Source organism: Triticum dicoccoides, chromosome 1A (genome assembly GCF_002162155.2).
Source record: "Triticum dicoccoides isolate Atlit2015 ecotype Zavitan chromosome 1A, WEW_v2.0, whole genome shotgun sequence".
Taxonomy (NCBI): domain Eukaryota; kingdom Viridiplantae; phylum Streptophyta; class Magnoliopsida; order Poales; family Poaceae; genus Triticum; species Triticum dicoccoides.
The window spans coordinates 271,753,691-271,766,225 of NC_041380.1; the positions used below are offsets into that span (position 1 = coordinate 271,753,691).

The 12,535-nt window shown below is 45.5% G+C and overlaps 1 protein-coding gene across 1 annotated transcript; it reads left to right on the top strand.

Annotated features, from left to right (window-relative positions):
- The first annotated feature begins 1,199 nt into the window (after nucleotides 1-1,199).
- On the top strand, nucleotides 1,200-10,419 carry LOC119268574 (protein NRT1/ PTR FAMILY 5.2-like). Its single transcript, XM_037550231.1, has 3 exons — nucleotides 1,200-1,434; nucleotides 1,547-1,764; nucleotides 8,886-10,419. Exons 1-3 carry the CDS (start codon nucleotides 1,326-1,328, stop codon nucleotides 10,338-10,340), a joined length of 1,782 nt encoding a protein of 593 aa, XP_037406128.1. The 5' UTR covers nucleotides 1,200-1,325; the 3' UTR covers nucleotides 10,341-10,419.
- Nucleotides 10,420-12,535: the final 2,116 nt, after the last annotated feature.

Here is a 12,535-nt window from a genome sequence, read left to right on the forward strand (position 1 = left end):
TGTGCTCATAGTCGAAGCAGCGAAACCATGGGCCAAAGAATTAGTGGTATTAGTTATCTTTAGCCGGGGTGTTCTTGTTGGGATTTCTTTCACGATGTAGAAATGTGATGGCTTATGTTTGTTGCATGCTATGGATGTTTGTGAGGTTGATTGTGTGGTCATCCGGTTTTAGGCTTTGCGAGTAGTCCGCATGTGGTACATCTCTAATGGTTTTTGCCCCACTTTTCGTTAATTAACTCGCCAATTTTCTGCTGCTTGATTAATCGATGAGACAACTGTTTTGCCTTCGTTTATAAAAAAAATCCCAGCCCAAAAAGAAAAGGCACGAAAAGTTGAACAAAGAAGCCTCAAAGTTGTGGGGTAGAGCGTACACATGCTCCCGCAGAAGAAGGACCATGAGCGCACCGGGGTGCTGGGATTTGCGGAGGCCACCGCCGACACGTACGGCTCATATCCAAATCCCACGTCCACGTGCGACGTGCCCCAGCCCAAAGTCACCATCCATAATGCGGCGTGGGCTGTAGCACCTGATTCCTGATGTCGCCGCAACAAACACTGTTAGCTGTTCAATTTCCATCATCCCATCCCACCATAGTGTATTATCCATCCCAGCAGGAGTAGCGTAGAAAAAGCAGAATAAACCGATGCCGATTGGGCGGGCTAGATGGAGCAACAATGCACGATGCCGTTTTATTCCTACGCACCCGGGCATCCATCCATCCATCCATACGCCCCAGGAAGGAGCTCTGCGGATTGGTGGGAAACGTGGGATCGATCATCATCAAGGAACAAAGTCTCGACGGCCGGCCGGCGACCCGTTGACTCCGTGCGTGGTCCCCACAGTAGGAGCGCTCGATCTGGCCGCGCCGATCGATTCCGGCCACCAGACATTTGGCCACTTATGGTGATTGTGGTGGTGGTTTGAGCATTGGGCGACGTTGCATCGCAGCTGTGGTTGCCCTCGATGCACAGTGTTACCACCACTGTCTAGCCAGCCCATATCTTTTTTTTTTTTGAAAGTTTAGCCAGCCCATATCTGGGTCGGTCTGGTGCGACTCGCCGTCAAGGCCCTTTCACGGGAAAAAACTTGTCTGGAGGGTATAATCGTAATTAAGCGACACCGGTCAGAAGGGAGTGGATGAGTAAAGGGAGGGGGCCAGAAAGAAACGGCCCCTACGTACACAAATCAATGCGGCCATCCATGATAAGTAGCTCGTCAGGGGAACCCATTGCGGCAGGCGGCAGCAGCAGCCATTGAATTGGCTCGCCAGACAAGCACTGTGGCTAAACCCAGCACACAGAGAGATAGCCATCACCAGCAGGCCATGGAGAACGGCGAGGGGGCGTACGCGCAGGACGGATCCGTCGACCTCCGCGGCAACCCCGTCCTCCGCTCCAAGCGCGGCGGCTGGACCGCCTGCGCCTTCATCGTCGGTACGCGCGCGGCAACAGATTCTTGTCTAGTAGGAGTACTACATAGCACGTTCTTCTCACCGGCTTACTTGTTGCGTTCATGCCGTCGGCGGCGGCGGCGTTGTCTCTGCAGTGTACGAGCTGTTCGAGAGGATGGCGTACTACGGGATCGCGTCCAACCTGGTGATGTACATGACCAACAGGCTGCACCAGGGGACGGTGGAGGCGTCCAACAACGTCACCAACTGGTCCGGCACCGTCTTCCTCACGCCGCTCATCGGCGCCGTCCTCGCCGACGCCTACCTCGGCCGCTACTGGACCTTCGTCGCCGGCTCCGCCATCTACCTCATGGTATTCTACGCACACGTACTACGTACATTTCAGTCTTCATCCTCGCCTGTTCCAATCTTCCGAGATAGCCATTGCAGTTTTCTTGGGTGACGCAGCCGTACGTCTGACCCTTTTCCGCGTAGCAACAAAAACAATCCAGGAAAGTTGAAACTTGAGACCCATCCAAACTACGAGTCTAATCTCTATTTCTAATGGACGAATTGGTTGAATAGTCCCTTCACTTTCAACCGATTTATTTTCAACCGGTTTATTTTCAACCAGTTGTTCTTCGTCCCACCTCCCACCAGCCCCTCCCACCGGTTTTTCTTTTCTCGTCTGACCGACAATACCCAACGTATTTATGGTAATCAATCATAATTAATCCATGTATAGTAATAAATCAATCCAGGTATGATAAGGTCATAACTCAGAAAATTTTGAATATGGTAATTATATGGTAATAAATTTAAATTACCCCAAAGGCTATCAATCCAGGTATGGTAAGGCTATAACTCGGGAAATATCGAATATGGTAATAAATTTAAATTACCATCAGATTTGGTAAGGCTATCCACGTATAGTAATAAATCATATAGTAATAAATCATAATTAATCCATGTATAGTAATAAATCAATCCAGGTATGGTAAGGTCATAACTCAGGAAATTTTGAATATGGTAATTATATGGTAATAAATTTAAATTACCCTAAAGGCTATCAATCCAGGTATGGTAAGGTCATAACTTGGGAAATATCGAATATGGTAATAAATTTAAATTACCACCAGGTATGGTAAGGCTATCCACGTATAGTAATAAATCATATAGTAATAAATCATAATTAATCCACGTATAGTAATAAATCAATCCAGGTATGGTAAGGTCATAACTCAGGAAATTTTGAATATGGTAATAAATTTAAATTACCCCAAAGGCTATCAATCCAGGTATGGTAAGGCCATAACTCGGGAAATATCAAATATGGTAATAAATTTAAATTACCACCAGGTATGGTAAGGCTACCGATCCAGGTATGGCACGCCCTCACCTGATCACCTATCACAATCTCCAGCCCCACGCACGCATCAAAGAACCCACCCGGCACCAAACGCAGCTCCTCTCGATCCCCTCGAGTAAACGCCGCCGCCGTCGTGCGATCTTCCTGACACAGACGCCGTCGCCGCCTCCTTCCCACCTACGGCGTCCCCACGTCCATGGTGACGGCGCTCGCGTCCTACACTGACCCTCCGCCTCATATAGGTTGGTCATTGATGGAATGGGATGTGCCGCTGCGGTTTGGGGAGGCGCAATCACGATCTGGTTGGGATCTCAGTGTGGAATCGTTCTCTGCTATGAAGGATGGCACTGCCTCCCTGGCAAATGGGATCGGAGGAAGGGGCTCTACGTCGTGAATGTCGGCGAGGCAGCGGCCGAAGGCGAGCCCGACGGTGAGCACAGATGTTCATCCCATGAAATAGGCGGCCACGGAGGGCGGATCTGAGGCCACCCCAATCGCCGGTGGCCCTTCCTCTCATCGATCATCGCCTCCATTCTCTCTCTCCTCTAAATCTTTGTCGCCCCTGCCTGATTCTGACCGACGCCATCCGGCTCTCGCATCGACCACCACCAGCACGGCTGCGGACGAGGCGCAATCGCAGACGCCGCCGCCGCCATCCTCGTCCACCTCCTCCACCATCCTTCCCAGCCGTCGTCGGGGGCACCCGCCATCTGCGCTCTAGCCCACCCGCTCCCTCCTATCCCCTCCCCTTGCCTGCCAGCCCCGTGATCCATCGCACAGATGGCAGGTACTACAGCGACCTCCTCCCCAGCGGATCCGGCCTCCTCTGATGGAGATCCATCCTGGGCACCGCCTTATTCTCATGCGTGCACGTCTATATCAATGTCTCATTCCACCTCACCTGAGCCTTTACCTTCCCACCTCTGCTTCAGATCCACATCACTTTGCAAGGTATGTGCTTGATTGTTCCGAACTGGATCGATGGATTGTGCAAGGTACTTTGGGTGTCGTCATTGACGGCAATTGTCACGCCATGCTACCATCGGAGGGGTCCCTCATCGATGATTAGGGTCTTCCGAACTGCACGAGCTCCATTGAGAAGGATGTTTTTAATTCTGGTTTTGCCTACATGCTTTCTTTGCCTGTATCTACTTAGCTAATGTCTTCTTATAGATAGTAGCTGCTGAAGTGGTGATCAAAGTTGTTCACTATAAGGAAACAACCATGATAACAAAAGTGTATATTCCCTGACCTTTGACCAGAAGTACTTTTTCATTAGAAACTTGCAACAGTCAGGCACTGAAGTTAGCAACAGCTTCGTACGTACTGAACTAATTTGCAGCAACACGTACTGAACTAAGTTAGATTATGCTCATCGTTCCAACATGCTTAGTGATAACCACCTAGCAAGCTGATCAAACATGAAAAAATTGAAGTGCTACTGCTAATCGTACTATTCTGTATGTGAAAATCTATTTAATTGGCTCTTCTCTAATTGTACACTTGCATAAATCTCAGATCTTGCAAATTACAGTATAACCATAAAAGTCATGCTTTGACTCCTATAGGGCCTTTTGCACTTTAATATGACTAATAGTTTGCCTTAATATCACAGATTGTATTACTACCTTTCTAAGTGAATGACATTCAAGAAGGTCATTAAATAAAACCAAGAAATCCTTCTGGTATTGAAGTGTAGGAAAGTTGAGACTATAAAACCAAAAGGTTATATTTACGTTTATTAGAGAAGGTTCTTTACTTTTTATAGGAAAACACAAAATGTTGCGATGTAGAGTCTAGGTGGTGGACCTCCTTGATCCACTTGGTGGATGAGGGCGACTCCGGTCCTGGCACCCATAGTGCCAGTGATCCAAAAATCATAGGGCCTGGATATAGCTCTAGCAGACGTATGCGGCTTGCGCATCGAGCTTGGTCGTCTCGAGCATGGAGATAGGCGAGTTGTAGACCAAGAGCTGGTACAGAGATAGATGAGTTGTAGACAAGAGCTGGTGGGCAGCAAGAAACGCATGCACACCAAAGAACAAATCTGAGTCACATGCCTACTTCTATTGGTTTCTACAAAGAGCGGCTAGCTTAGATCTTAGACCAGTCGGTCACTGTCGAGGTCGCCAAGGTGATCTTACAACACCGCCGTGGAGATTTCTCATGATTTTATGTAGGCAAGCCGCAAGCGGTGGTGGTGATTGGCTGGGTGGTGTCGCTGCCTTGGGAAGAGACGAAGTGATGGTAAAAGTAAGCAGGATCCGATGATTCTTCCTTGAGGATAGCCAAAGTCAAGATGTCGACTACAGACTCGTCGCAGACTTGCAGTGAACCTGGATGCGGCGAGCCTGATTTGTGGATCGATGGCGGGTCTTGACTTTGTTAGGCTAGGATTGGATGGTTGCGGAGGGTGGTGTGCTTGGTTGGGTTCCCATGGAAGAATGTGGCCTCCTCGTGGATCTGGTCATGCCCATCCTAGAGAACATTGTGTCCCTAGCTCCCTTGAGGAGCAAGGACAGTGCAAGCGGCAGCAGGGGGTAGGGGTAGATGTGGGGAGGGATGTCGGCGGCTGCTCGAGGTCATCATGATGAAACCCTTGACGTCCCATCTGTATCAATGGAAGTGGAAGAGCACGAAGTCGAGATTGGATAGGAGTTTGAGTTCTTTTTGGCACCGATCGGTTCCCCACTTTAGAGATGTATTTTTTTTGCATGCAAGCAAACAGTGGGTTGATTCTAAAAGGGATAGGCACTTTTCAACAGAAGTGCATGACGGACCAAAAATATGACCTCATTTTATTCGTTTGATAGATATCGTATTATTCGTTGTTGTTCGTTCGGTGAAATTTCCTAATATTTGATTGTTGTGTTTCTAATTAGAGCACCCCATAATCATCCAATATGAGGGATGATAAATGAAAGATACTGATTATAAATTTTGAAGAGCCCGTGACAACGCACGGGCATTATACTAGTAGATCAGATGAAACAAAATGGCGTCAACAGGAAGCAACAGCAATGGGTCCTCTCGTAGTACTTGACCGCAGGACCCGGGTTCAATAATTAGAAGGATCTATCTTTTGGACATGTCCTATGGGCATTAATACTCCCTCCGTATCTAAAGATATTTCAATATAGACTATATATAGAACAAAATGAATAAATCTATATTTTGAAATATGTCTATATACGTTTTGTATGTAGTCTATATTAAAATCTTAAAAAAGACTTATATTTAGAAATGAGCGATTAGTAGAATTGTTGGATTCTTGGTGCGACATTTAAAGCCGGCTGATACCGAAATAGCCAATGGGTCTCGCGTCCCATTGCACCCGAATTGAAAAAAAAAGTTTAAAAATATCAAAAAGAGTAAAAAAAAATATGAAACTTTTTATAACAAATATTTCCTCCATCCGACAATAAACATTTTACATTTTAGGACTGAGAGAGTATAACTTAGTGTAATACTCGCGTGAAACTTGAGACCCATCCAAACTGCGAGTCTAATACTCCCTCCATTTCTATATATTTGTCTTTCTAGACATTTCAACAAATGACTACATACGGAGCAAAATGAGTGAATCTACACTCTAAAATATGTCTATATATATTTGTATGTGATAGTCCATTTGGAATCTTTAAAAAGACAAATATTTAGGAATAAAAGGAGTAGATCTGACGAAACAAAATGGCATCAACAGGAAGCAACAGCGATGGGTCCTCTCATACTTGAACGCAGGACCCGGGTTCAATAATTAACAAGGATCTATCTTTTGGGCATGTCATATGGACAAAACTATATTCTAAAATATGTCTACATACATTCGTATATAGTCTGTATTAAAATATCTAAAAATGACCTATATTTAGAAACAAGCGAGTAGTAGAATTGTTGGATTCATGGTGCGGCATTTAAAGCCGGTTGATACTGAGATAACCAATGGGTCTCGCGTCTCATTGCACCTGAATTGGAAAAAAATTTAAAATATAAAAAAGAGTCAAGAAAATCTGAAACTTTTTATAACAAATATTTCTTCCATCCAACAGTAAACATTTTATATTTTGGGACTGAGAGAGTATGACCTAGTGTAATACTTGCGTGAAAGTTTTGAAAGGTGGTACTCTAGAGGGGAAAAACAAATCAATACATAGCACTATATAAAAGTTACTGTTCATACTTTTGGACTTGTGATGTCTTTATGTTGAGGATACCACAGGAATCATTCTTCTGCGAAGCTTTCTGCATGAGTAATATACTAGGTTATGTTTGTTAAAAAAATCAGAAAGTGTTGAATCTTTTTGACTTTTTAAAAATATTTTTCCAATTCTGGTGGAGTGGCCTTCATGTTACCATTTTTCTTATTTTGGGGGTGACTGACTATCACCCTTTTAACCAAGAGGCGGGACTTACTGCATAAAGAAGAAAAATAACGAAATGGTAGATCTGGATGAGTGTGACTGCTGCTCCATCTATTTCATTTTAATTTTAGCGGGTAGTGAAATTCTATTATTGCCTCTGTTCGGAAATAAGTGACTTGTTTTAGTTTTAATTTCAAATTTAACATTGTGAGGGAGTATAATATTGTCCGAGAATAATGAGATGAAAGTACTTTTTATAACCAAACTGAGCATCACATTGATGTCAAAAAAAGTGAGCACCGCATTTTCACATGTCAAAAAAGTGTATGTCTCACCCGCAAAAAAAAAGTGTATGTCTGGTCAGAGTTCAAAAAATTGACTGTGTGAATTTAGTAGTACTCTCTCCGTCATACCTGGCCAAACCTCAGGCCAGGCCTAGCCAAGCCCGAGTCAAAAAATCTAGGTCCGAGCCCGGCCCAGCCCGGCCCGAACACGTAAAAGCCCGCCGGGCCTCAAGCCTCAGGCCGGGCCCCTTCAAAAAACTGCAAAAACGACGGGCCCGGGCCCAGCCCGGCCAGGCCATCGGGCTCAAAATCTAGGCCCGAGCCCGATCCGGGAGCAGCGTCGGGCCGGGCCGGGTCGGGCTTTTTCGGGCCGGGCTGCTCATGGCTAGGACTACTCTCCGTTCATTAATATATGATGTTTTGACTTTTTTCTAAATTGAATGTATCTCATTGTTCATCTATTTCAGTCCGTATATAATCCCTATTGAAATATACAAAACATCTTATAATAGTGAACGGGCGGAGTAGTACATATTAAATACACATTAAAGTGTACATTTTGGTGATTTTTCTATGTGTATAGACCCAGGTTGATGAAACTATTCGACGTTAATGCGTTGCTCCCCTTTTGATTTGGCTTGGCCCTGGGCGTAGAAGCACAAGTGTCATTCCTATAATATATATCGTCTAGTTGCCATAAGAATCTTTTGGGGCCGTATCCACATCGGGCGGTTGTCCTTCTCTTTTCAAATACATGCCCTCCATGAGCTTTTATAAGACGTTTTAGGTAACCATGCCACAAAGACAAAGACAACTAAGAAAAAGGTGCAGATAACTAGTGAACCCTTGAAAAGAAGTATAGATAATACATGATTGTGCAATCTTTGAGTAAAACATATGTAAGAAGTACTCCCTCCATTTACTATTATAAAATGTTTTAATATATTTTTAATCGAATGTGCATAGATGCATTTTAACGTGTTTGTTCACTTATTTCAATTCGTATATAGGTTGTATTAAAATATCCAAACCATCTTGGAATAGTGAACGGAGGGAGTATTTGTTTTAGCAGGAAGTGTATCGATACTGAAAATGGAATCCACCAAGGGTATCACATATATTTTATCTTTTTATTTCACCGTTTTGCAGTTAAAAATCGGAAGCCATGTAGCAAATACTACATGCTCCTTCTGTAAAGAAATATAAGACTGTTTAGATTATTACTTAGGGAGTACAAACAAATACGCCCCGCTCAAAACATAATAAAAATACAAACATAAGCAAATTCAGATGGCACGGCAGACGACAATCCCAAGCTCATAGTGTCACGTAGCATATGTCCCTATTCGAGTATTGTCAGTCTACTGTCAAATTTATCAGAAATTTTGAAATCTCCTGAAGAATTGCTGCACCATGCATGCGTTGTCAAAATTCATACTGTATCTGCTTTGACATGGCTGAATTACTGAACCGAACGCAGGGCATGATCCTGCTGACGCTGTCAGTCACCGTGCCGGCACTGAAACCGCCGGCGTGCGACGGCGCCGCCTGCCCGCGCGCCTCCGCGCTGCAGCTGGGCGTCTACTTCGGCGGGCTGTACACCATCGCTCTGGGCCACGGCGGTACCAAGCCCAACATCTCCACCATCGGCGCCGACCAGTTCGACGACTTCGACCCGGCGGAGAAGCTGCACAAGCTCTCCTTCTTCAACTGGTGGATGTTCACCATCTTCCTGGGCATCCTCTTCTCCAGCACCGTCCTCGTCTACCTCCAGGACAACGTCAGCTGGACGGTCGGCTACGGCATCCCCACGCTTGGGCTACTCGTCTCCGTCGTCATCTTCCTTGCTGGCACGCCCATGTACCGCCACAAGGCGCCGCAGGGCAGTCCGTTCACGAGCATGGGAAGGGTGATCGCCGCGGCCGTGTGGAAGCGCGGCATGACGCTGCCCGACGACGCCAAGGAGCTCCACGAGCTAGAGCTGGAGCACTACACCAGCAGGAGGAGGTTCCGCATGGACGCCACCGACTCTATGAGGTTCCTCAACAAGGCGGCGGTCAAGGTTAATCCCGGGGACGCCGACGGCGGGCTGGCGCCGGCCCGGCTTCCCCCGTGGACTCTGTGCACGGTGACGCATGTGGAGGAGACGAAGCAGATCGCTAAGCTTGTGCCGCTGCTGTTCACCTTGGTCGTCCCGTGCACGCTCGTCGCGCAGGCGAACACGCTCTTCGTCAAGCAGGGCGCGACGCTGGACCGGCGCCTGGGCGCGTTCCTGGTGCCCCCGGCGAGCCTCGGCGCGTTCATCACGCTTACCATGCTCATCTGCGTCGCGCTCTACGACCGCGCCTTCGTGCCCGCCGTCCGGAGGCGCACCAAGAACCCGAGGGGGATCACGCTGCTGCAGCGGATCGGGGCCGGGATGCTGCTCCAGGTGGTGACCATGGTGGTCACGGCAGGGATCGAGAACCGGAGGCTGAGCTTCGCAAGGGGCCATGGACCTGACGCCGCCGGCGTGCTTCCCCTGACCATCTTCGTGCTGCTGCCGCAGTTCGTGCTCTTGGGCGCCGCCGACGCGCTCCTGGTAGTGGGGCAGGTGGAGTTCTTCTATGACCAGGCGCCGGAGAGCATGAAGAGCCTTGGCACGGCGCTGTCCCTCATAGCCTATGGCGCCGGCAACGTCCTCAGCAGCGCCATCCTCTCCCTGGTCGGGCGTGTTACTGCGAAGAGGGGGAGCCCGTGGGTGACCAACAATCTCAACGCCTCGCGGCTCGACTACTACTACGCGCTCCTCACCGTGCTCGCCGCGGTGAACCTGTCGGTGTTCCTTGCGCTGAGCGGAAGGTACAAGTATCGATCGGAGTCGAGGGAGACGATTGATGTCGACGTGCAGGGCGGCCCGGTAAGGCTTCATTCAGAGCCAGCACCAGTGGCATGAAAAAATTGGATATTTCGACCTGTATAATTAGCTAATGAACATAAGAATGTCGATGAAGTGGTCTGTTCTGTTAACGATATATACTCATTACTGAAATCATCATGTATCTCAAATGGCTGCGAGGCTGTGACTAGACTAAACATGTAAATACATACTCCCTCCGTTCCAAATTACTCGTCATGATTTTAATTCAAATTAGTAGATAGACATAGCTAATCCAACATATGTCGAAACGGAGGCAAACATATTTTAGTGGTTCAACATCGATCGTGTCCAAAATATACCTTACTTCCACCATATTCTAGATTTTGATAGAATTTAATTTGAAGGGCTTTGTATTACATATGATGAAAAAAGAAATAAAAAGAATAAAAATATTTGTTTTAATTTAAATTTGGTAGTTTCACGGACATGCTGATTGGTAAGTGCGGAATGTCTTTTGAGAACCATCATGAAATTTAGTAAGTGCATATCGTTTTTTTTGAGCTAATATCACCAAAAGTCAAAGAACTTGCTCTGTATGTTCAGTTTGGTGCTAAAACTTTAAAAATACGGATTTATGGTCACCTAACTTGACATCCCGTGCACATACGGTGCCTCCTCCTGTATATGTCTGTATGACCTGCTTGGGTGGCACGCCTGGCCCACCGATCAGTGGGTGGGAGTGGGTAGGCGTTGGGTGCCAAGTGCATGTTGGATCTTTTGCAATATACCCCCTAGTGTTTTATTGAATTATGCAGGAAACCCCCGCATGATTTTTTTGTAGTAACCCCTGGCGTTTATTTAATTACACACAAAGTGAAATGTGTTCCTAAATATCTGTTGAGAGAAAATAGAAACAAACATCAGCCACCCCAAGTACTCGAACCAGGAACGTCACGCATGCTAGATCTCACATGCACTAACCACTCCACCAGCAAACATTTGTTGCAAATGAAACAGGTAAATATTCTTTACTCGTGTTCCAGATTGGACATCAGTCTAACAAAAAGGAAACTAAAAATGGCAACGCCAGAATTAGATTAAATATAAGGAAGCTAAAAGGCTCAGGCCCTACTATCAGATTCCGTTGAAAATTCAAGTTGTGCTTGTGCGGCAGCATGCATATAGCATTTTTCAACAATTTCATTATGCACGTGCCTATGTAATATCGCCTGTCTATTTTAATGTAAAATCTGTTAATTTTGACAACACGAGTGAAGCTTTGTACGGTATCATTCTTGAAAACTTTATGTTGTGTACTTCGAAAACTTTGAAATAAAATAAAATGGGCTGATTTACATCTTCGGACATAATATGGACCTGAACTTTTTGATCAATAGTGTGCTCGTGTGTAAAGGAAACATAAATAAAACTAGTTGGTTTTTACAGCACATAAATGAAAGTAATTTTGGTTCAAAATTCTAGATAAAAAGGACATCCCAAGTTCACAAAATATATTATTTCTTTAAGTTAAAGTAATTTATGCACAGGTAAACTCACTGGGCTTTACATAGTCGAACTGGTGTTCCATCGAGACTTATAGGATCAAAGCATCCCGTCATGTACGAGTAACATGTTAGATTTTTTTTCTATCAAAAAAAACACATCAAAATTTTTGTTGTCGTTTATAGGTGAACATTATATTAAAAAATATATTTGTTCGTTATCCTAACAAGCATTTGTTCTTGGTCTAGTGGTTAGTACATGTGTGAGTTATTCTGCGCCGATGTCACGAGTTAGAATCCCGTCTGCATCATTTTTTTATTTCCTATTCCCAAATTAATGTGCACTTACAATGCGACCCATGTCTACATGAGATTAAGGGAGGGCTTCCGTGCGAAATGAAAAAAGGACAAGGGTATTTTCTGTAAAAATATGTCGCACGCTGTACACACGTGGCACACCACGCAAGCGGTGCGTATGCATAGGCGTTTTGTGATCGTATTTGCACTTAATGACAAGTTAGCTGACCACAAATTCGTATTTTTAAAGTTTTAGCACCAAACTGAACATCCAAATCAAGTTCTATGACTTCCAGTGATATTAGCTCTTTTTTTTTAGAACCATCATGTTTTGTGTTGGAAGCATGATTATGATTGGTAAGTACTGGTTGGCAGATTATGATTTGATTTGTTAACATGGAGACGGCATAATTAATTACAATTTGATTTCAAATCGAAGGAAAAAAAACGTGTGACGTGGAGGAAGGGGGG